We start from the raw sequence: 26,723 nt of genomic DNA, 5'->3' as shown, positions 1-26,723 counted from the left end.
TTTGACTTCAGGCTTTATGTGTTGAGTGCTCCTTATCTAAATTTATTATATAATCAATTATTTAAAAATAAAATATATATATTTAATATATTAAATTTTTTTTTTGTTATGTTTAAATAAATAAAATATAAATCTTTAAAAAATTATTAAATTTTAAAATGTAAATTATAATAAAAATATATCTTTATTTAAATCTTTAATTCAAACATATAAAATTAAATCAATTTGAGTGTTAATCAATTAATAGAAAAGTTTCAATAATTTATAATAAATTTTAAATAAATTTAAATATTCAAAATATTAATTAAATTTAAATTTAAATTTAAATTTAAATAAAATAATTTTTATTATACCCAATGCATCATCATCTTTTTTTAGTAGCTATACATAATCATCATTTTTAAATAAAATATTAATTTAAAAAAAATAACTTACGTATCCCATTTTTATATTACGTAACCTACATTGTCCTGATTGGGAAGAATGTTTATTAAATTAACATCAACTTTGAATATCTACCGTCAGATGATTTCTTAGCGAAATCCAACGGTTAGATTCTAAGAAGTCACTCTTCTAAAGCTTACGTCTCTTCTTCCTCTCTCTCTCTTTCTATTCATGAAGAAAATCATCAAATCAGTGAAAGAAAGACAAGGAGAGGAGGAAAGAGCAAAGAGATGTTGCTTCAATTTTCAATTCAGCGAGGTTTTGAATGCTTTTGATCAAATACTAATTGAATTTTGAGTTACAAAATGATACTGAACTCTGATTTTGTGTGTATTTATCTGTTTTTAGTGAGAAATCTGAAGGCCTTCAGTCCTCAGATCCTTGCTTTGAGGTTCTCTCATTTTTCTACTGCTGCTCAGCCTTCTTCCAGCAAGCGAAAAACTCTGGTAATATTTTCATATATATATATATATATATCCTCAGGTTTAGTGGATGAAGGGAAATATGAGATATTTGAGCTTAAGAGTATTATGGGCTGCTTGGTTATCGGGAAAGACCAGGGAAATTATGTTTTTTTCTCAGTTTGGAACTTTGCTGCGCTGAGCTGTATGTAAATATCTTGTTATAGTCGAGTTGTTCTTGCTGAATTAAGTTCTTTTAAACAAATTCATTTCATTTATGTTTTGATCGATTCAGATTAAGTTTTTTTTTTTTCTTTGGAGAAATTTTAGGGAGTTAGTTTTGTTGTTGTTTAATTGAGTTCTTCATTCAGATCATAAGAACGTAAAGAAGGAACGTAACTTATGTGTAATGTTTAACTTTTTCCCCTATTTCTGAATTTCGCACCTTTTATAGTTGAAATATCTTTCTTGACAAATATATTTTTGTGAAATTAAAAGAGTTGAAATTTGAAAAAGGAATTTATCATTAAACCACTAAGTGCGATTTTGCTCCCCATGGAAGTTGAATTCAAATTTTAGTTTTTTGGGTCTAGTATCTGGAAAATATTTACACAGATTAATTTGAAGTTATACAGACTTGTAATTACTAGAAAAATTTCAATGTGAAAACAATTTCTTTTTATAGTTTTTCTTAGTTTAAAAGTCAAACCCAAAGTTTAATTCCATAGCCTTAAGTTCCTTGCTATTGAAATATTAATTCAATGAGTGTTTTTTGTATCATTTCATTGGTAATGAATTGTATCAGAGGGTACCAAATTTCATTGGAGGCACATTTGTTGATTCGCAATCATCTACAGCCATTGATGTGATAAACCCTGTGAGTACTTAGAACTTTGTTTTCTGTGTTATATTGAATATATTGTTGCAAGTAGTTGTTCTTTTTGGGTTCTGATTGATTTCAGTTTTTGGTGATAGGCAACGCAAGAAGTTGTATCACAAGTTCCTTTGACTACAAATGAAGAGTTCAAAGCTGCAGTGTCTGCAGCAAAGCAGGCTTTTCCATCTTGGCGTAGCACACCAGTGACGGCCCGCCAACGCATTATGTTCAAGCTCCAAGAGCTTATTCGTAGAGACATTGTAAGCATGTGTTTTTTCTTGCGTCGTTGCATTGGATTTTATCATTTTACAAACAGAAATCTTCAACTTTTTATTAACAGAATCCTAGCTATCTTCTTGTAGGATAAGCTTGCGATGAATATTACTACTGAACAGGGGAAGACTTTGAAGGATGCACATGGTGATGTGTTCCGTGGGCTTGGTTAGTTCATATTCCCTCCCTTTTTTTGTTTGAGAAGTTTTTGTGGTGATAAATTATTGAACTTAATTGTTGATTTCTTGTGTCTATTCTTTCACTTTCTCATATAGAGGTCGTGGAGCATGCTTGTGGAATGGCAACTCTGCAAATGGGCGAGTATGTCCCTAATGTGTCAAATGGAATTGATACCTATAGCATTAGAGAGCCACTTGGTGTGTGTGCTGGGATTTGCCCTTTCAATTTTCCTGCAATGATTCCTTTATGGGTAAAGCATTCTAAATTCTTATTAATGATTTGCATTTTTTGTTCTCTTTTCTATTCCTAACATTACTTTTAATTCTTTGACCGATCCTTAACTATGTATCATGATACTTGCACATCTTGTTTTCGTGAGGCTGAACTGTGAATGTTTTGTTTAATATGAGTTAGAACTCAGAACAGTTAACTATTCTAATTTATTGTTTCATATTATGTTTTTAATTGTCATGAGTATGCAAAAATTAGCTGGCTTTCTGGCTGTCAGAAATCAATCTTTTTTGATTCCCAAACAAAAGTAAAGGAAAATTTTTTAATTTTATTTTATTGCAGATGTTCCCTCTTGCAGTTACATGTGGTAATACATTTGTCTTAAAGCCCTCAGAGAAAGATCCAGGTGAGTGCTAACTTGTTAATATTGTAAAGCGTTATCTCTCCCATGGGACTGTAACAATTAAATAATAGGAAAAAAAATGTAGATATATCATGAATAACTTGTTAGAGGTTGGTTGCAGAGAAAGTGTAGTCTCCATTGTATGTTTTAGGCAAATAGGATTGAGAAGGGTGGTGTTTGCCATAGTTGTGAGATCTCATCCTCCTATACTAATAGTGCATGGAAGCTAGGACTTTGTTTTGCCATTTGTTTACTCCCATCACATGTAGTGCTAATCCTTTCTTGTTCTATCTATAATAGTTGTCCTTGTAAATGATTAATATTTAAAAATTTCCCCCATGTCACAACGTCTTTTTTGCTATTTTCACTAATATAAATTGGAATACGAGTGTTGGAAGTCCTGGCAAATTCTGGGCTGGAGAACAAACATTATGAGTAGAGGGGGTATCTATTTACCTTTCTACTAGTCAGAGTTGCATATTCTGTGCATCTTATTGCTACGTGTTTGCAAACCATTTCTGAATACATTAAAGCAAATAATGTGTGGTGCTGTTTGGAATTGTTTCCAATTTAATACAGTTTGGAATCAGGAAAGACATTTTACTGAAATTTTTTGTATTCTGAATCAGATATAAGGTTTTATAAGCACCATTTCTGTCTGTGTTCTAATATATAAGACCTAAAATGCATGGACTTCAATAAATGAGTGTAGGCAGTTTTCTTGGTTATACCATTTTTTTTGTTATTTTCCATAAGATTATTTAGTTATATTTGTGACCTTGAGAAATAGAATTACATTCATATTGTTCTCTCATCTATAATTTTCTTTTTTTGGTGTTTTCAGGGGCTTCTATAATGCTTGCAGAGTTAGCCATGGAAGCTGGTCTGCCTAATGGTGTCTTGAACATCGTTCATGGCACCAATGTATGCTATTACTGAACAATAAGCTCCTCTTCACTTATTCAGCTCTTTGAAGCTTCATTGGCTCCTTTTGTCTTTTCCTGCAAAAATGCAAAGAACATACTGAATATTTTAATTACATCTTTAAGGAGTTTAGGTTTTCAATTGGATGACTTTTTAGCATGTCTGCATTATTGCAAAGATATAACATGCCTGCAAAGAGTTATGTTTGCTCCACATATTATATTCTAAGATGTGAACTTACAATTTCTGGTAATTGGTGGTAATTCATGTTACCATTAAGAAAATTTGTTTCCTAAAATGTTTCAATTTTGCGGCAGGATGTTGTTAATGCTATTTGTGATGATGACAACATCAGAGCTATATCTTTTGTTGGTTCCAATATTGTAAGTTACTCATTGCTATTTGTGTCCATGTTCCAATTCCTATGTGATTTTTATATATCATCTCAAATTTTGCAAGTTGGGAATCCCCAGAGCATACTTGTGGAAAATTTCCAAAATGCAGAAAATTTTTAAGATTTTGTTTACTGCTTGATAAATAAATGAACACATTATGCTTAGAATCCATTAGTCCATTTTAAAATAATTTTTAAAGAGTCAAAGTTCATGATCTCTATGTTTCCAACATTAGGATGTAGGGCGTTCACCGAAAGCGACGCGCCATGCCGGCGCCCGGGTGTGGTGTTAAGTGAGCAAGGGTTCCCACATCATGGACGGGTGTGGGTAAAGAAGTTAGTCCATAGGACAGATAGTAGAACAAATAGTGGAACAGAACACAAGATAGATATAGAAAACAATAGAAGATATCATAGAAGGAGACCAATTAGGAAGGAGTAGGATAGGAGGAGGATCAGGGTTGGTACTTGGAATGTTGGATAACTTACAGGAAAATTAATGGAGCTTGTGGATACCTTGGAAAGGAGAAGGGTGAATATTGCTTGCATTCAGGAGACTAAATGGGTAAGAGAGAAAAGTAAGGAAGTGAGTAATTCATGGTACAAATTGTGGTTTACCGGAAAGGAGAGAAACAAGAACGGAGTGGGTATAATCATAGACAGAACATTGAAAGACGCAGTAGTAGCTGTGAAAAGAGTAGGAGATAGAATTATACTAGTAAAGCTAGTACTAGAAGGAGAAACAATAAATATAGTTAGTGCTTATGCCCCACAAATAGGACTAGACAGTGAGAGTAAACAAAGGTTTTGGGAAGATATGGATGATTTAATGCAAAGCATACCGAATGAAGAGAATGTTTTCATTGGTGGAGATTTGAATGGACATGTAGGAAGTGATAGGCAAGGTTATGAGAATGTTCATGGAGGTTTTGGTTTTGGCAGTCGAAATGAGGAGGGAAAAAGCATTCTGGATTTTTCTATTGCATACGACCTAATACTAGCAAATACCTACTTTATAAAAAGAGAGTCACATTTAGTGACTTTCAAAAGTGGCCAACATAGAAGCCAAATCGACTTCCTCTTAACCAGGAAAATAAATAGAGCTCTATGCAAGGATTGCAAGGTCATTCCAGGAGAGGCTTTAACAAGTCAACATAGGTTGGTGGTCTTGGATGTCAAGTTTAGGAACAATTCAAGTAAGGTTAGAAGAAATAGTGTAGCTCGAACAAAGTGGTGGGAGTTCAAAGGAGTAAAGCAAGTGAAGTTCAAAAATGAGCTTCTCGAGTCCGAAGTATGGAAGCTAGATATGGAGGCCAATGATATGTGGATACAGATGGCATCAAAGATTAGAGAAGTAGCTAGAAAAGTACTTGGAGAGTCTAAAGGACATGGACCACCCTCAAAAGAGAGATGGTGGTGGAATGAGGAAGTACAAAAGGCAGTGAAGAGAAAAAGGGAATGGTATAAGAAATTACCTAAATGTGATAATAATGAGGCATATGAACAGTACAAGATAGCAAAGAAAGAGGCAAAAAAGGCAGTTAGTCAAGTAAGAGCACAGGCCTTTGAAAAGTTATATGAGAAACTTGGAACTAAAGAAGGGGAGAAAGATATTTATAGATTAGCAAGGAGTAGAGAAAGGAAATGTCAAGATTTCAATCAAGTTAGGTGCATTAAGGATAAAGAAGGAAAAATGTTGGTGAAAGATGAGGACATTAAAGAAAGATGGAGAAATTATTTTAATGATCTCTTTAATAATAGTCAAAATGGTAATAGCGTGAATATAGATTATAGAACAATAGAAAAGAATGTAAATTATACTAGAAGGATTCGATCTTTAGAAGTAAAGGAAGCACTTAAGAGAATGAAAGTGGGTAAAGCCTGTGGACCCGATGAAATACCAATTGAAGTGTGGAAGTATTTGGGAGATATGGGAGTGGCATGGTTAACTAAATTATTTAATAAGATTCTAAACTCAAAGAAAATGCCTGATGAATGGAGGAAGAGTATTTTAGTACCTATTTTTAAAAATAAGGGAGACATACAGAGTTGCTCAAACTATAGGGGAATTAAACTCATGAGTCATACTATGAAGTTGTGGGAGAGAGTTGTGGAGCATCGACTACGTCATGATACTTCTATATCTCTCAATCAATTTGGTTTCATGCCCGGTCGTTCAACTATGGAAGCGATCTTTCTCATCAGAAGCTTGATAGAGAAATATAGAGATGTGAAGAAAGATCTACACATGGTTTTTATTGATTTGGAGAAGGCTTATGATAGTGTTCCAAGAGAGGTCTTATGGAATGTGTTAGAACAAAAGAGAGTATCTATTAAGTACATACAAGTATTAAAAGATATGTATGAAGGAGCAACTACTATTGTGCGCACAGTGGGAAGGGACACAAGTGATTTCCCAATCTCAATTGGATTACACCAAGGATCAGCCATAAGCCCTTACCTTTTTACATTAGTTTTAGATGAACTGACGAAACATATACAAGAGAGTATTCCTTGGTGCATGATGTTTGCGGATGATATTGTTCTGATAGATGAGACACGAGAAGGAGTCAATAGGAAGTTAGAACTTTGGAGAAGTACTCTAGAGTCAAAGGGTTTTAAGTTAAGTAGAACGAAAACAGAATACATGCATTGCAAGTTCAGTGAAGGCCAAACTGGTGATAGGGAAGGAGTTAGTTTGAATGGAGTGGTACTGTCCCAAAGTAATCACTTTAAATATCTAGGCTCAGTCCTTCAAGTAGATGGGGGATGTGAGGAGGATGTTAGTCATAGGATTAAAGCCGGATGGTTGAAGTGGAGACGTGCCACGGGAGTTTTATGTGATCGTAAGATTTCCAATAAATTAAAAGGAAAATTTTACCGTCTGACCATACATTGGCTATGTTATATGGTAGTGAGTCTTTGGGCCTTTGAAAGAGTCGTATGCATCTAAGATAAGAGTTGCAGAGATGAGAATGTTAAGGTGGATGAGTGGTCATACTAGACTAGATAAAGTCCGTAATGAGAGTATCAGAGAAAAGGTAGGAGTGGTGCCAATTGAAGATAAGTTGAGAGAAGGGAGATTGAGGTGGTTTGGTCATGTGAAGCGTAGACATACGGAGACTCCAGTTAGACAAGTAGAGCACATTAGGTTAGAAGATAGAAAGAAAAAAAGGGGTAGACCTAAATTAACTTGGAGGAGAATAGTACAACATGACTTAGAAGCATTACACATTTCTGAGGATTTAACCCAAAATCGTTCAGAGTGGAAAAAGCGAATCCATATAGCCGACCCCAAATTTTTGGGATAAAGGCTTAGTTGAGTTGAGTTGAGTTGTACTATTTTTGTTAATGAATAATCAATCTCTTGACTGGATGTGCAGCATAGTTGGTCAGCCTCTTTTTATTTTTTTAATTTTTTATTTTTTTCCATCTACATGGTGATACTTGTATTATAGTTTCACACTCATTTTACTTTCTTGTTGCTGTATCCAAAGGCTGGCATGCACATATATGCAAGAGCATCAGCCAAAGGGAAACGTGTTCAGGTAAGTGCACTTCATTTTCTTTGCTAGTAACTATCCAGTATCTTAGGGACAATATGATTGCTTTGCAATGCTTGATGTCTGGCTTTATAATTATTTTGTTCAGTCCAACATGGGAGCCAAGAATCATGCAATTGTCTTGCCTGATGCGAACATGGATGCTGCTTTAAATGCCCTTGTTGCTGCTGGTTTTGGCGCTGCTGGACAGCGTTGCATGGCACTGAGCACGGTAGTTTTTGTTGGAGATTCACAACCATGGTATTATGTTTTTTCCTCTTCATCCTTTTCATTTTTTTAGATTCTTATGCCTTTCAATTTGCATGGTTTTAATTCAGTTTCTCTTTATTTTGAAGACTAAAACCTTGACTTAATGTTAATATTTTCTACTAATTGTTTCACTTTCTTTTAGCATGCTTTATGCATATGAGCACTTGAAGAGCTACACTTGTTTGCGATTATATTGTATTGACACAGTTCACAATCAAGGAAACTTAAAGTAGGCTATCAATAATGGTATTGTAGTATCATGGCAATTTTTTCCCTTGTTTTCCAGGGAGAATAAACTGGTGGAACGTGCAAAGGCTCTGAAAGTAAATGCTGGAACAGTGCCTGACGCAGACTTGGGTCCAGTGATTAGCAAACAGGTATGGTACATGTTTCGATGTTCTTTCTAGTTGATTGCACAACTACTACCTCAGATGATAAAATAATGAAAACGAAAGTTGTCTTAACTTCTGCATTTGCAAGCCAAGGAACGAATTCACAGATTAATTCAAAGTGGTGTTGAAAGTGGAGCCAAACTTCTCCTTGATGGAAGAAACATAGTGGTATCTTTATTAAATTTTCAGCATCATTATTTTGTTACTAGCACCAGATACATCATTGCTGATAAGAATGGGGTAATCAAACTGGTATTTCGTTTCTGGTGAGGATAATACACACTTTCAGACATGAAGGATATATTATTACTGGAAATTATGTAGTTTGAAAACAGTAAGAGGGCGACTATAATTTTTCATTGTAGGAAGTAGCTGAAAATTTGACTCGGTGCTTTTCTTTCGAGGGTCCTTTTGATCCTTGGAGTCCTTTATTCTTCATCAACATGACAGATTTTCAGCTTTTGTAAAGATGAAATGTTCTACTTACCAATTTATTGATGGTTTCAACCAGGTTCCAGGGTATGAGCAGGGCAATTTTATTGGTCCTACTATCTTATCAGGTGTCACAGCTGATATGGAGTGCTACAAGGTATTATTCATGCTTTTCAGTAAACTGGACTTTGGAAAATCTGTAGGTCAGACAGAAGGACATGGACCTTGAATGTGTGCAAAAGATTGACTTTTGCTTATGACCTTTGCAGGAGGAAATCTTTGGGCCGGTTCTCCTATGCATGAAGGTGAGTTGAAGGAATTTTTGTTTTCCTTCTCCTGTGGCAGCTAGGCTCGAAGTGGATTGGAATGGTGATTTATTAATGTGTATCTTTTATTATTCTTGTTTTAACCCTCAGGCTGATAGCTTTGAAGAAGCCATTGATATTGTCAATAGAAATAAGTATATCCTCAACTATGACTTCCTTAGCCTGTAAATTACCATTTTCTCTGCATCTAGTCTCTTTACATGTGGTAATACTCCTGTTGCAGATATGGCAATGGAGCTGCCATATTTACTACATCTGGTGCAGCTGCAAGGAAATTCCAGACTGAGATAGAGGCAGGGCAGGTGAAACTGAAGACCATAGCATCATGAGAACGATGCTTAATTCTACAACAATATAAATCACCTTTATCTTGCAAAATAAAAGTTTCATTTATAAATTTTGCAACTGAAAATCGAGGGCAGATATTAAGAATTTTGGTGTCAAAATAAGCTGTTTGAGGTTAGGAAAGAAAAGGTTGCTGACAACTTAAAATGGTCTTGTGGTATGCCCATGATGCGTCCTATAACGGCCATTTTGGGCAGTGTTCATTGTGACAGGGCAAAAGCCATGACATAACGGGCAAAACATTGCATAATGGGTGACATTTGAAATTCTAGTCTGGAGTCAAGTTTTACCATAATTTTAGCAGCTAAGACATGCCCATTTCTTATTGATATTGATGGATTGTTCTGAGTGATAAGAACATGGTGATTTGTTCTTTAATGAATTAGAAATGATATGTTGTTGCAATTCATTGCCTTGGTTTGTTGAATTTATCTGAATCTGAGTTTACAGGGAAATTTCATTCTTGTTTAACATGATCATATTTAAGAATACTTATTTGAGATGATTCATTTTGATGCAGGTTGGCATCAATGTTCCTATACCAGTTCCATTACCCTTTTTCTCATTCACTGGCTCCAAGGCATCTTTTGCAGGAGATCTTAATTTCTATGGTAATATCAACTCTCTACCTTGCTTCTTTTTTTGTTTTTATTTTTATTTTATTGGGCTTTGAATGGGTTTTATACTTGAGACCTCACAATCTTGGCAACGATTCTAGCACCATTGAGCGAAAACTTATTGCTTCTGCCATGCTTTTTGTTCTTGCACATCTTGTACCAATTCTTTTTTCTCTTGTTTGGAATGTAAAATTTTACAAGAATCCAATTTTATTTATTTTTTTTTTGTTAATTCTCATATTTGAAATGAAAAAATTCATAAAAAAAATTTCATTTTAAAAGAAATAGAAATCAAGCTTTATTTTTTTAGAATTCTGTTGAATTCTTTTCTTACAAATGATTTATTCCAGAGGCCTTTCCCAGTAAAGGTGGCAATGCAACCAAAAATTGTTGAATTTACTAAACAAGAGAAAATTGTCTGAATTGCAGGAAAGGCTGGAGTTAACTTTTTCACCCAGATCAAAACAATAACTCAACAATGGAAGGATTTAGCTGCAGGCAGTGGAGTTTCCTTGGCAATGCCAACATCACAGAAGATATAGTGTTGTAATTGTCTCTGTAACTGGCATTGAGCCTTCAATAAAAATCAATGTCTTTTTCCTCGTTTACATCTCTCTCTCTCTCTCTCTCTCTCTCTCTCTCCTCCCCTCCAATTAAAAAGGAAGATCAATTTAAAGGCTGTTGCCCATATTTATAATCCGATCTCGTCCCTGCTTTGTTTTCATGATACCAAAAACTTCCACATAGAGGCCTTTTTGCACAGTCTTTCTGAAATTTGTCATCATTTTGGTTCTCTTATTCTATGAAGCCTTGGAACAATTTTGTTTCATTTAACCCTAGATTTTACTAGTAGACATATATATATATATATATATATATATATATATATATATATATATATATATATATATATATATATACATATTTAAAAAAAGAAAGCAATTGGCTATATGGAATTTTTAAAATTAGGTGATTGCTTCAGAACCCAAGGCTTTGCAAGCAGGTATAGTAATAATGTAAATCTAAGCTTCATGACAAAACGCAAGTTGGGTAGGAGCAATCAAGTCTTCCGTGGCTACCAAACAAGACTTTTATCTTTCAAGAAAGGCCAATCTAATTCATATATATCTTGAATTCTTACTCATAGTGATGTTGATAATATATATTGTTGTGAACCGTCGGAAGTATGTAAATTATAGTAAATATATTAGTTAATATTTTTATTTTCCTCCTGACATAATTTCAATGTATTTATTACTTTAGTTATTATACTACAAAGAGTGTTTTTAACTATACGGACAAGATACCTCTTACCAATAAATATAAATTAAATTTTATGCCCTTCTTCCATTTTAGGCTGAACTTTCTACTTCTTCACGGGACTACAATAGACAAGTGTCACTCTCCTCAATAGGTAAAAACCTTTTCTTTTTTGGGTAAAAGTCAAAACCTTTTCACAATATTCCCATTTATAATGTTAGCCACTTCAATATTAATCTAGTTAGAAACATAACTCAATTTAAGAATAACATAAAAATAAGAATTCTACTCTAATATAAAAAAAATTTCATCATCATATTTAAGAATATTTCTCCAACTTATTTAAAAATATTTCTCCATATCTTATTAGAATTTTGAGTCACAAATCTAACGTGCTAAGAAATCCTCTTATCTATATAGCTGCAGTAAAGGAATAAAGAGCAGATTCATATGGCTACTGACAATATATAAGGCTCTCCATAACCAATTTGCCTCTTCCACAAGACCCTTCTTATAGATTTGCCCATGATGGAATATATTCTCTTGGCCATCCTATATTTGCCTCTTTTTCTTTCTATTATTCCTTATAATCTAAGATTTAGTAGCATTGAACGCCAACACAAAAGCTAATAACTAAGATAAATATAGATCAATTAATTAGAGGACGACTTAATTGTAGGGGGAAAGTTTATTATTTTTTAGGTTGAAATCAAAATTTAACCATTAGTCTTGTGGTATTGTGACCTTTAAAAATGATCCTATCTCATATATTAACTTTTAAAAAATAAAATTAAGTGAATATTGTTATTCTATTTAATACTAAAATTGAAGAAAAAATGGGACTAATTGAAGGTACCACTCATTTTTTTGAGTAAAGATTAAGAATTAATTTATGTATTTGATTTTTTTTTTAAATTATAGAAGTTTAAGGATGAGATATGACTTTTTAAAATTGAAGATAGACCTTTTTTTAATGAAAATTAGAGTTAATATATATATATATATATATATATATATATATATATATATATAATTTTATGATTACTCTCTTTTTATTATAGAGTAAAATTATTTTGTTATGAAAAATAAGATAATTTAACAAAATTTTACCATTTATCTTTTGAAATTACGTTAATCACGAGAAATTTATAAACTAATAAAAAAAAGTAACTTTTGCATGTAAAAAAACACTTAATATTTTTAAAAATTTTGATAGATAAATTATACGTGGTAAAACTTATTAAAAAGTTATAATAATAGGTTTATGGTTTATTAGATATTATCTATTAAATTTTTGAAAAAATATGACCCAAGTTTTTTTGTGAGGAATTTTTCTTTTCGTTAAATTGATAAAATTTTTATAATTAATTAATTTATCAAAAAAATTATTATTATATATATATATACACACACATAAATGCCGTTCAAAAGTTAGGTCTTGCCTGGCTGACTTTCTATTCTAAGAAGCTATTTTTCATTGTAAGGGTTTTTTTTTTTTTAAATATATATATATGTGATATTATTTAAATGCATATAGTTTTCATTTGCAATCACTTCCATTCAATTATGGTTAGTTTCTGTATTATATAAAATATCTAATTAATATTATTATTGATGTGGTCTATAATAAAAATTATAAAAATATATGATGAATAATAAATTGATTCAATGATAAAGGATTCACAATGTTTGAAAAATTGAGAGTTCAAAGCATTTATTGTAATATGGGATCAATGATATATTTATATTATATGTTCTAATTCATAAAAAAAATTAAACTTTTATCTTAATATAAGTGTGGTGAAATATATCTAAATATATGTAGGTGTGATGCCCTAATTCTCAATAATAGGATAATAACAATCAGATTTTTGTGAGTGCTCAATCCGATCAAATTTTAATAGGATGAATTTAAGTAGTATGTAATTGAGTTTAAGATGAATTTAAATTTAAAAAATAATTCTCGTGGTGGGCTTGAATCATATTCGGATTTGTATGTCGGGTATCTACCCTCTTTATATAAATATTTAATTAAATATAAAATATATGTTTTTTGAATTAATATTTATAATATTTTATTTAAAATAAAATTTAAATATTTTATGAAATTTAAATTTTAAAATATGAATTATTAATATAAATACTTTTTTTTATATAAATTATTAATTAAAATATATAAAATAAAATAGGCTCGGGTAATTTTTGGATAATAATAATCGAGTTTTGAATGAATTCGATAGTTGAGAATAAATTTTAATCAGATTTTAGATGAATTTGAGTTTTGAGAATATTAATTATGTTACGGTTCGAATCAATTGACTTTTGCGGATACCCTACCTGTTGTCGTTCGTACTCAATAAGAATGTGAACAAGCTTACAAGCTTACCAAAAAAAAAAAAAAAGCAAAAAATATATTATAAGCATCAATATAGAAAATAGTGTTTATAAAAAAAATAAAAATTTTTACAATTATTTAAAACAAACTAAAAATAAAATTTTTGTTTCTAATTCAAAACTGCAAAACATTTAGTTTCAAAATAAAAAAAAATTATTTTTATTTTATCATATTTAGAAATAAAAAATTAATTTTTATTTAAAAATCAAACATATTTTGATTTTAAAAAATATTTTTATTTTTATTTTATTTATTTCATACATTAAAAATTGATTAGAAATGAAAATCCATTTCAGATTCATAGAAATCGAAAAATATCAATTTCTAATTTAAAATGGATTTAGAAAGAAAATTCATTTGATTTTGAATTTTGAAATTAACATTTTGTTTCAAAATAGTTTTAAAATTTAAAACCGATGTTATATTCTGTTTTTAATTTATTTATAAATATGATGACTATAGGCCGAATGTTTCGTTTTCATATTAATTTTTAGTTGTAATTAAAAATTAATTGATTTTTAATGCTTTGAAATTAATTTTTCACCCTTTTTCTTGTAGTGTCTAGACACATATAAATATTATTAATAAAGCATTTAGTTTTATGTAATAAGTCATATATTTAGCTTTATTGTTAGAATTCCCATCAAATTATCAAATCTTCATCAATTTAATAGTGAACCATTAATGATGATGCTAAATTCCTCATCAAAATCAGTCATAATGTTAGTTAGTATTACCTACTTTGAGTCGTTAGACTAATCAAATAATTTAATACCTATGTGAATTATTAAGAGGTCAAATTTTGATATTTTTCAATCTTTTTTTTAAAGAATTAAAAAAAAAAATCTGCATTGAGTTTTTGTGTATTTTATTTATTTAGTTTTAATTAAAATTTAAACTTAAAATTTTATATTCTATTTTAATAATGTAGAATTAAAATTAATTGATAAGGTATTTAATTGAATGTTTGCACATTGTTTTTCTTAAGAAAAGATCTTTAAATGGTGTTTCTCATTTCACATCACAAGAAAAGAAAAAAAAAACTACAAATTAAGCAACAAAATACAACCAATATATTAATTAATTAAGTCCCTTTCTAATAAAATAAAAAAATAGCTTAGATTCATATTGTTTCTACGGCTATCCATAGCTAATTTGCCTCCTCCAATGACCAATCTTGTGGAGTTGCCCATCATGGAATATATGCCCTTCCCTATGCATGGATGAACATGTAATTTGCTTCCTTTTATTTCTTTCCCTCTTAAGCTCATGATAAATTAGCATTCATCAAACACAAAATTAAGCTCTTAGTGTATAAAAGTTAATTCATATATCATATTAATGCAATATTTAGAAAATAAAGCATCCTACCCAAATAATAACGTACCATTGTTAAATGTTTGTGTTAATGAATAAATTTTTGAACAGATTCAGTCTATCACGTCATTTATAAATTAATTCAATTAAATTACTTCATGTCATTTATAATTTAACAATAATTAAAAATTAAATCACATATTGATCTAAATTATATAAATATAAAATAATAATTAAAATTTAAATCACGCATTTATTCGTAATTATATTACCATTTATGAAATGATTTAATTGTCATAATTTACACTTTCACTTGGAAGATTCAACATGGACAAGATTTCGTAGTATCCTTTTTCATTTATAGTGACTAATGATTTGCCTATCATTTTTTTTTATAAGCAATAATGGAATTTTATTAATTATAAGATTTGCATATTAATTAATGACCATTAAATAAAATGGAAACAAATTAATAATCTAAAAAAAATAAATTAAATTATATAATTTTATTTGATTTAGAAATTAAAATAATTTAAATATATAAATCCTATATATTTATACCTTGAGTATGTGATAGATCAAGTTTAGACAAAAATTTTTCGTAGTTAAAATAAGAATGTTTAATGACAAGAAAAATTAAAAATTAATGGTTGTATTTTTTTTTAATTTATAGATTTTTATGTTTATAATCAAACGCTAGATATAATTTTAAACGTTAAACAGAAATCCTAATTTTTATATCCATTTACAAGTTTGCATAAGGGTTTTAGTTGCTTGGTGAAAGCTGATATTTGATAAAATTTTATAAGATTATGTTTTTTTATAATATTTTTTATAATAATTATAAATTATTATTTTAAAATATTAATTAGTTTAAAAAATCTCTATATATACTTAAACTCTTAAATTTAAATTAAAATTTTCTATGGCACTTTATTTTTTAAACTCTCAGACCGTAAATTAATTATTTAAATTTAGTCAGCTAAAAAAAAAATACTACAATAAATGTTATTATGATTTATGAATTATTTAATTTTTTTTAATTATTTAAAATTAATAAAATTTGTAATTTATCAACAATAAATGAATGCTGACTATTATTTGATAAAACTATAAAACATAAATTTTTATTAATTATAATAATTATATGATTATTTAAAATTCGACTTCTTGTTATTTTTATTTCTGTGTACGCCCTTCATCAGAAATTAATAAAAAATAATTTTTAAAAATTTAAATTTTAATCGAAATCAATTATTTAAAAAAAATTTAAGAAAACTGCATTGTAATGAAATTTTCTTATCACATCCATTCATTAAAAGATTGGCCTATCACTGGAATATAGAACCAGCAAACAGATTGAGTCGGGTGAGTTTGAGTTCAAACTATTTTGAATTGTGAGTTATTCGGATTTCGTCAATTTTAATGAATTAAAATATTAATTTTTAATGGAAAATTAGTTTTAATTACTATAATTTTTAAATTAAAATTTTAATTTACATCAATCCAAATAAGTTAATTTTTTACATCAAGTGGTTTGAATTATAGAATTGATTGTCAACACTGTTCGGTTTGAATCGAATAAACTGAATCAAACCACCTTAATTTTATAATTCAATTCAGTTTTTATAAAATAATTTGGTTCGGTTCGCTTTTAAATTTTAAAAATTTTGGTTATTTCAGTTAGGTTTTAGAGAGAAAAATCGATTGAACTGAACCAAACCGAGCTGCTTTATTGATTTTTAAATTGATTTATTTTTATAAGAAATTTATGAATTATATGTAATTTTTTTATATAAATTGTTTAATTTCATTGATTAATGGTTATTAGGTTCAAATAAAGGTTAAAATCATACCAAATAATTTAAAAATTGAGTTTAAATTAAAAAATCTATCAAAGCTCAAAAACTGATCAGTTCGAACCGAACCGAACCAAAATAGAACGGTTTAGTTCAACTCGTTTTTCATTCATTTCGATTTGGTTTGGTTTCTAAAATACAATAATTTGGTTAATTCTGTTTTGATGATTCGGTTCAATTTAAACCAAATGCTCAACCCTAAATTTGTCAATCAAACCCTTAAATTTTTTTAGTAGGTATTTTCTAACTTATTGGATTTGGTTTGATCTGTTTGTACCAAAGAGGCGTTCTCATCCGGATTTTCCCCATTCAAACCCTTAAATTTTAGTTTCTATATATATTTTAGTTTCTATATATATATATATATATATATATATATATATATATATATATATATATATATATATATATATATATATATATATAACCCTTAAAGTTTGAATCCGAAGATCTCTTCGAGTTTCTGATAATATGCATATCTCCTTATGCCCCTATCTCCACATCTCGTCATGCTATTTGTCTCTTTTCTTCTTTTATTCCATGATCCTAATAGTTCATACATATCATTTAATCCCTCATATTTTAAGAAAATTAACTGTTTATTTCTTCATCTGAATTGAAATTACATTTTAATATTTCATCTTATTTTTTCTTTTTAAGAATCAAAAATATTTCTTTTGAAACCTCAGGAACCCCTTTTATAAGAATAGGAAAAATTTAACGTCGCAACTAAATTTCCGTTATCAGGAATTCCCTTTTGAAATCTCGATGTTTTAATTCACTCTTTACTTAAATGATGAAATTTAGAGCTGCTGTGGCAATTTCTATATGGTTCCAATTAACATTTTGAACATATATCTCCTGGAAGATGCAAATTAACATACTCTGCCGTCTGCATAATTTATACCTGTGAAACTGAGAAGAGAAACTTCGTATAGAAGAAGAGAGACAGCCTAGCATGAGAGAGAAGAATTTGTCAGCATAGCCAAGGAGACTGCCCGGAGCCTCAAAGGGAATCATGCATATATAAATTATAGCCTTGAAACCTCTTAGAACATGGATCGGGCAAGTCATCCTTGGCTACCAGAGAAGATTCTTATCTTCATGTAAGGCTTCTCTTCCTCTCTAATTTCCACCTCCAATATGCTTACATTAATCATTCCCACCGAGATATATAGAAGCAATATTTTGTTGGTTGGGGAAGAAGAGAAGAGAAGAGAAGAGAAGAGAAGGTCTAGCATGACAAAGAAGAGCCTGTCAAATTAGCCAAGGTGACTGCCTGAAAACCTATTGTGATCTCGCCCACCAGAATAAAGGTCTCGATCTTATCTGATTCATTTCTATTGTGAGAATATATATATATATATATGTGTGTGTGTGTGTGTGTGTGTGTGTGTGTGTGGGGAATTTCTGTATTGGTTTAGATCATGATTTCTCGTCGATTATTATCTGCTTTAGGCAGTGGAAAACCAGAATTTGAGATTAAGGGAAGCAAATTTTTATTTACAAAAATATTGTATAATAGCCTTTTTAGTTTAAATTTTGGAATTAAAATGTAAAAATATATTTCATAGTTTCATTCAATAAAAAATTAATATTCAATTCTCTTTAACGCGGTACTGTAGTTAAAGTCAATGTTAAAATATGAAATTCAATTAAATTTTATATAATTTATATTTAAAATAATTTTATAGTTAAAATTTACTCTCTAAAATGCCATAAATGGCAAAACGAGAAATATCTTTTATTAAAATGTTAAACAGTTAAATTAAATATTTAAGACAACAATATATTTATGAAATTATTTGATTATTAAATTAAAAATTAGTTTTTTCCTTTCCAAAATTAAAATTAATTAATAGGGGTATGATAAAATCATAACTATTGTTTCTTGTTAGCATGATAAGGAAAAATTTAACTAAAACTAACTTATAAAAATTACAATATCATGATTTTTAATAATTTTAGGAATTAAATATGGTAATTATGATTTATCCCATTGCAATAAAATTAAAATTTGAGAGGAACCCATGTATTAGAATCACAATAACATCAATTTAATAATATGGCCTTTAACAATTTTAAAAATTAATGATAATTACAACAAGTTATTTAATTATTAAAATTAATAAAACTTTACAATTATGATACAAATTATCAATATTTTTTTTGTTTTTTATTATATTTACAGCAAAAGTTGAGAGTAAAGGAAATAATTTTATAAAATAGATTTGAGTACTTAAAAACTACATAAAATTGTAATACTTTTTTTTTCTCATAGAAATTAGAAGATAAAACTTAAAAAATGAAAAAACTAAATGCAAATATAAAATTATTCATTTTATTCTCAAATCCTTAATTGATTTTTATTTTTTTTTATCATTTACCTTCTTTTTATTTGACTTTGTTCAACTCTTTATAATTTTATTTCTTTTTCCTATAAATCATAAAGATATTATTTTTAAAAGTACAAAGATGACAAAAGTTAAAATATTTTTATCTTTTTATTTAAGTTAAAATTTAGAGGTATTTCAATAAAAAAGTTAAAAATTTCTGGTGCAAATATTAAATTATAAGGGAAGATATTTCTAAATTTAATATTTTCAAATTAATAATTTTTTTTAACAAAAAATAAAGGGGGGCAATTGCTCCCCTCACAACAATGTGGCTTCGCCACTGGCTTTAGGCATTAAGATATAACTAGATATTTCCCCGTATGTTCTATTTTTTTAAAAAATATTATTACATAAAATTATGAGATATCATTTTATCTTTCTATTATATTTTTAGTTGTTTACATTTATTGATTCCAGATTTAATTTTTTATTTACAATTATAATTTACAAATATAGATATTTATGTGTATATAAGTATAGTGTCATAAAGTTAAAATAATTGGTGATAAAGTAGTCTCTTGGAAATTCCTACAATTGTAGTTAAAATTATATAGTACTCATTGTTATGACTTAATAGAACAACTAATAAATATGTGAACAATTGGAAAAAAAAAAGTTAAATTTTATGATAATTTTTCTAAAGAAAAAAGAACATAACTCATATATATTTGTCAAAAAATTTTGTTCATCATCTCTGAATATTTATTTTACCATAATTTTCAAGATAAAATGGTTTTAGATTTATATATAGGCTTTTTCTCTCAAGGAAATTTAATAGAGTTATTTTAACTAATGAATATTGAATAATTCGTTTAGTTATTGGGCTAATATTTTAATAATCTCATTCTTTTTTATATATTTTCAAAAATTCATTTGGAGCTTATATATATATATATATATATATATATATATATATATATATATATATATATATATATATATATATATTCCATGCTAGTCTATCTTGGTTAATCCATTTTTCTAGCCCAGTACATAGGACTGCACTCCCACACTCACAATTTTATCTTTCGAGTGCAAGATAAAAATAATGCATCGCAGCTCAATAAAAACAGGTCTTGTTGTTTACTTGAAAGGATTATTTTTTTTAAGAAAAAATTTTGCATTATAATGAAATTTTCTTATAATTAATTATATTTCCCTTCCAAAAGATGATATTTAGAGCTGCTATGGCAATTTGTGTCCTGGCAGGTGAAATCAAACTCTTTAGTCTGCATGTATACCTGTGACAATGACTGAGGCAAGACAAGAGAAGCTTCATATATAAGAAGAGAGAGGGCCTAGCATGAGAGAGAAGAATTTGTCAGCATAGCCAAGGAGACTGCCTGAAGCCACAAAGGGAATCATGCATATATAAATTATAGCCTTGAAACCTCTAAGAACATGGATCAGGAAAGTTATCCTTGGCTACAAACAATAGATTCTTATCTTCATGTAAGGTTTCTCTTCCTCTCCAATTTCCACCTCCAATATATGCATACGTAGAAGCAATAACTTGTTGGTTGGGGAAGAAGAGAAGAGAAGAGAAGAGAAGAGAAGAGAAGGTCTAGCATGACAAAGAAGAGCCTGTCAAATTAGCCAAGGTGACTGCCTGAAAACCTACTAAAAGGTTGTGTTCATATATATGCAAATAATGCGAACCACAACCCAATTAAGATTAGGCGCAGGCAAGTCATCCTTGGCTATCAAACAAGACTCTTATCGTCATGTTATACCTCTCTTCTTCTTGATGAGTTCATCCTTAATTTGCTCAATTGAGAATGCCATCTACTATGTTCTGAATTCTCCATTTATAAGTTTTAAAGAATAAATTTCTGATTAGGACGATTCTGACAAACTTGCCTCCACAACCAATTTGCCTTATCCATGTCCATCGCTTTTTATTTCCCATATAGGTGATTCATAATGGAATATATTCTTTTTTCGCTGTTAAGAAAGACACGAAGGCCTAAGACCATGCATAGTATTTAGTGTATCATAGGCTTGAAAAGAAAGTATGATTTCTGGAAGTATGCCAAGGAGACACGTAATACCGATAAGAAATTCACGCTTCTATTAAAATCTGGCAGGGATTTTTCATCCGGCTAAAGATATAGCCAACAGTTGGATTGAGTTTAGGCCACCAACTTTTTTCTTTTTGAAATTAACGGTGAAATTAGGCTTGGAATTCATTGAATAAACACAGATAGTACACCTTTCAGGGAAGCAAATTCCAATTGCTGATGGCTTAGCAAAGCAGGGGTTGGCATGATATGATAGTTTTGCGGCTTTTCTTTGATTTTGTATGCCAGCAATTTAGCTCTTTTCTTTTTCTTTTTGTGCTGCAGTTGTTGTGCTTTTGCTGCTGCGTTTGGCTTAGGAGCTCCTTAGGTCAGAGTGTATTGGGTCTGCCTAATGGCGGCGGTTTAGATTCAGGTGCCCCATGCATTTTCTGTACTTTGTCTCTTTACTTAAAACAATTAGCTTATAAAAAAAAAAAAAAAGGGAAATGGCTAAGAGATCAATTTGATCCTCATTAAATGTGGATTAATAAGATAGTAACATCATTTTATGTATAAAAATTAAGTCATTTTGTTAAAATATCCTTTAAATTATTTTTATGGGAGAATACATAAATTTAAAATTTTAATTTTAAATTGTGTCTGTTGTATTTATTATAGCTATAAATTTCAATACAAATTAAATGTTTCATTTACCTTCTCTCTCCTCTTTTCCTTAATCAATAATTTTCTTTTTTTTATTTAATAGAAAAAAAGTTATTTATGTAAATTAAAAAAATTTAAAAATAAAAATAAATAATATATTTTTATTCATTTATTTTTATTTTAATGTGTAAATTAATATAAAAAATACAATATATATTACTTTATTATAATTAAACAAATGATCAATGTGAATTTAAATTGATTAAATTAACATAATTAAATTAATAATATAAATCAATTATATTGATTCGATTAATGTATATATGATAATAAATAATTAATTAATATTATAATTTCAAGTGAATTCAATTGACTTAATTAAAAAAATATATTTTATATAAATAAATTATATATTTTTACTCAATTGAATTAATTAAAGGCTTAATTCACTAAAATATATGATCAATTTAACATGTCACATACTTAATTGATTCAGTTAACTAAAATATATATTCAATTGAATCATTTAAATGATAATTGTTATAGTTGATCTAAATATATATGGATAATGTGACATGTTACATACTCAAATGATTCAATTAACTAAAATATATATTCAATTGAATCATTTAAATAATAATCGTTACAATTGACTCAAAATATATATGGTTAATGTGATATTGTACATAATCAATTGATTCAATCTACTTAATTAAGGGCTCAATTGACTAAAATATATGATCAATGTAACATGTCACATACTCATTTGATTTAATTAACTAAAATATATATGATTAATGTTACATGTCACATACTTAATTGATTCAATTAACTAAAATATGTATTCAATTGAATCATTTAAATGATAATTGTCACAATTAACCTAAAATATATATGATTAAAGTGACATTGTACATAATCAGTTGATTCAATTTACTCAATTAAATGTTCAATTGACTAAAATATGTGATCAACATGATATGTCACATACTTGAAATGATTCAATTGATTTAAATATATATTCAGTTGAATCAATTAAATGATAATTGTTACAATTGACTCAAATATATATGATCAATGTGATATTACACATAATCAATTGATTCAATTAACTTAATTAAAAGCTTAATTAACTAAAATAAATTATTGAAGTGATATGTTGTATACTCAAATTGATTCAATTGATTTAAATATATATTTAATTGAATCACTTAAATGGTAATTTTCGTAATTTGCTTAAATATAGATGATCAATGTGATACGTCACATGCTTGAATTGATTTAATTGACTTAAATATATATTCAATTAAATTATAATTTTGCAATTGATTCAAATATATATAATTAGTGTGACATTACATATAATCAATTTGGTTCAATTGACTCAATTAAAAACTCAATTGACTAAAATATATGATTAATGTGACATGTCACGTGTTGAAATTAATTCAGTTGATTCAATTAACTCAATTAAAGGCTCAATTGACTAAAATATATAATCAATATGACATGTCAAATACTCAAATTGATTCAACTGACTCAAATATATATTAAATTGAATCAATTAAATTATAATTTTTACAATTAATACAATCAATGTAACATGTCACATACTCAGTTAATTTGATTGATTAAAACATATATTGAATTGAATTAATATATATTCACCTTATTTGCTCAAACCAAATAAGCATATTAATCTATCTGTCACTGTCTAATTCAATTTCGTATAATAGATCAATTTTAAATTAATTTTAAATTGAATAATAATTAATTGTTTTAATTTAAATTAAAATAATTTTTGTTTAAAAATCAAATAATTAAATTTAATTAAAGTCAAAAATTAAAATTAAAAGTGAGATGAATAATTTGATTTAATTACAATTAATCCTAACATTAACCAGCCTTTTTTTTTTTCAATGAAACTATCCAGATTAAAGGGCAGAAAATTTGGCATGTTATACCTTACACATTTTATGTAATATACATGATTTTTGTCAATTGATACAGAGTTGAGGAAAACAATTAAAAAGCCTCCAAACGATAAATATTAGCTAAGAGAAAATTGTTTCATTATAAATATTGGCTAAAGAAAAAAAATACATGTGGATTGTACTCTTTAAAGTTTCAATAAAGTAAAATTAAAATAAATTTTCAAAATTAAAATTTAAATATTAGGTATAAGTTATTAAAATTCAAATAATTATATATGTTTTCTTTCAATGTGTGTAGAGAAAATAAGTGTAAAAAATAAGTTTAATTTTTTTTCTTAAAAATGAAAGCATAATTTATTACTATTTACTTAAAAAGGGAATGTAGTTGAAGGGAAAGCATTGAAAGAGGAACGAGTACAAGATGGAGGGAAATATTACCTCAAAAAATATAAAGAGTAAACAAGATATTTTATATTGCTGAAAATTTTTTGATCCATATTAATTATTGATCTATTTAATCCTTCAATTATGATCTTAAAAAAAAAAAAAAAAACACTGATAGGACATGGCACAAGCCTATTACGTTGATGATTAACTTCCATCACTTGCCATCAAGCCATAAATAATAAATTCCAAAGCCCACTCCAAAAAAATCTAAAGAAATCAGATAGCAAGAAGGATCTGGCAAGACTGGAAAAAGTCGACACCATAGCCGCCCAGCGGCAGAGTCAGAATATTTGTTTAGGGACAAAAATTTTTATCTTCTTATATTTATAAAATATTTTAAAAAATGTTTTTTTATTTATAAAATATTAATTTATTAATAACAAATAAATATACTTTTTAATAAAATATAATTGTGTAAACATTTCAATTTATTAAACCTTGTCTTGAGTTGAGATGATTGAAATGTAAAATATTCAATTATATCATTTATTATAGCTTTATGAAAAATTGATAAAACATAGTTATATATTTATTTTATATTAGATACAAATATTAATCATTATCTATCAATTAAAATATAGAAATAATGTATTCATGGTAAATATGAACTTTTTTTTATTCTAATTCATACATTACAATTAATTGTTAAATATAATAATCTCATTATAACTCATAATTGTATGTAATAATCTCATAAACTAAATAAGTAATTGTTAAATGTAATAATCTCATTGAGACTCAGCTATGCTCCTGTAGCTACCGCACCAAACCATCAACCACTGGACCTATAGGGAGCAACTCACAGCACAAGGAAGCACCAAATGGGAAACTCTGACGCCACCCGGGACAAGCACAACTTAGACACAATCTCAAAGAAGCAGAGATTCCCAGAAAAGACATCTCCCTTAGAACAAACAGGCAAAGTAAAAAAGAAGGCTACTGCAACTGGAGAAGAGAATTAAGAGCCATCGAGATGCCGGTGAAACTAGGGACGACGTGGTAGAGCTAATGGCTTTCATTATCATATAGCCCATAAGAAAACTGGAGGCCAAATACGAACCACCACCACCCTTTGAGATGCCATCCAATAAGGGAAGGCCTTAAACAACTGCAACACCTATAAACCGGGGAAATTGACCGTACAAGGATAATGTGGAAACAAAAATAGTGAAATGGGTTAGGATTTTGCGTAATTATGGAAAGGGGGTGAGGGAACATAAACGCTATTCAAAATAACGTCAAAAAAAAAAAAAACGCTATTTAAAATAGTGTCCCAAAGAAAGGCACAATAAAACGCTATTCAAAATAGCGTCCTAACGTCAAAACGCTATTCAAAATAGAATCCTCACGTCAAAACGCTATTCAAAATAGCGTTCCCGCGTACTAGCCTGTCCGGCATCCCTTTCAGCAGCAAAACGCTACTTATTGTAGCATCCCAGCTCCGCTCCTTCGCCTCTCTGCACATGCACGCCATGCAACAAGAGAAGCCATGCAACAACAAAACGCTGCGTAACCCAACAACACGCTAATATGATTGGCGTCCCATGTATTAGCGTTGCCCACAATTTTTATATTTTATTTATTTATTTTATTTTATAAAATATATTAAATTTATAATATTTGGATCATTTAGTTTTATTTATTTATTATATTTTATAAAATATATTAAATTTACATATGTTAGTTGTTTACATTGATTTTTTTTTAAGTTTGTTTTATGTTTTAGTAGTAGTAATATTAATTTAATATTATATATTTGTGAAATTAATTTTATTTATACATTATAAATATAATATAATTGTACGGTTTAAAAAATATTTATATTCAAAAAATTACAAATATTACCATCGCATTAGAAATTTTATATTTTTGTAAAAAAAATTTCTTAATCATTAAAATATTTCTTGATTTATAGATTAAAAATATAAATGTATAATATTTGAAATGGTATATTTTATACATCTTAATGGGGACTTTTTTTTTCTAATATTTAGAACATAGTAGATTGATAAATTTAAAATTATGTTAGTTATAAACGTTAAAAGTTATTAAAGTATAACTAATATTAATTTTGATTCTTATTATAATTATGGATAATATATTTTCTTCATAGCAATTAATAAATGTAGTTACTTTATTAGTTTTAATTACTTTATTATTTTCAAATTAATTAAAATATATATATATAAAATATTTACTAGCATGTCATACAAGCAATTGGCTTAAAGCAAGATATAAATTAAGACAAGTATTCATAATTATTATACAAATGAAAATAAATATTTAAATTAGTCATGTGCCACAACCAGGTCTTCGAATATGTCGTCTCGGTTGAAGAACTCGATGTTGTCCCCCTTCTTGCTGCTCTTCTGGATCACCTTGTGCATCTTGGGGTTGGCCA

At 28.4% G+C, this 26,723-nt stretch overlaps 1 protein-coding gene across 2 annotated transcripts; it reads left to right on the top strand.

The window, feature by feature from the left end:
- The first annotated feature begins 539 nt into the window (after positions 1-539).
- LOC110651385 (methylmalonate-semialdehyde dehydrogenase [acylating], mitochondrial) lies at positions 540-10,659 on the top strand. 2 transcript variants are annotated; one of them, XM_058133587.1, is made up of 19 exons: positions 540-702; positions 793-890; positions 1,651-1,722; positions 1,821-1,982; positions 2,085-2,163; positions 2,271-2,425; positions 2,749-2,812; positions 3,654-3,733; positions 4,051-4,116; positions 7,625-7,675; positions 7,779-7,930; positions 8,226-8,317; positions 8,420-8,499; positions 8,843-8,920; positions 9,033-9,068; positions 9,180-9,223; positions 9,313-9,391; positions 9,955-10,045; positions 10,481-10,659. In XM_058133587.1, exons 1-19 carry the CDS (start codon positions 675-677, stop codon positions 10,591-10,593), a joined length of 1,620 nt encoding a protein of 539 aa, XP_057989570.1. In that variant the 5' UTR covers positions 540-674; the 3' UTR covers positions 10,594-10,659. The 2 variants fall into 2 exon arrangements, with proteins under 2 accessions (XP_057989570.1, XP_057989571.1); XM_058133588.1 differs by lacking the exons at positions 9,180-9,223; positions 9,313-9,391.
- The last annotated feature ends 16,064 nt before the right edge of the window (positions 10,660-26,723 follow it).

The sequence above is a fragment of the Hevea brasiliensis genome, chromosome 14, assembly GCF_030052815.1.
Source record: "Hevea brasiliensis isolate MT/VB/25A 57/8 chromosome 14, ASM3005281v1, whole genome shotgun sequence".
Taxonomy (NCBI): domain Eukaryota; kingdom Viridiplantae; phylum Streptophyta; class Magnoliopsida; order Malpighiales; family Euphorbiaceae; genus Hevea; species Hevea brasiliensis.
Note: the sequence above shows the minus strand (reverse complement) of the source record. Positions and strands in the feature narration are given on the sequence as shown.

Bases quoted from the DNA above. Each gene is read 5' to 3' on its own strand.
- LOC110651385 (XM_058133587.1), top strand. From the start codon at position 675: ATGTTGCTTCAATTTTCAATTCAGCGAG. The intron at 3,734-4,050 runs GTATGCTATTAC...ATTTTGCGGCAG, and splicing joins ACATCGTTCATGGCACCAAT to GATGTTGTTAATGCTATTTG. The intron at 10,046-10,480 runs GTAATATCAACT...TCTGAATTGCAG, and splicing joins AGGAGATCTTAATTTCTATG to GAAAGGCTGGAGTTAACTTT.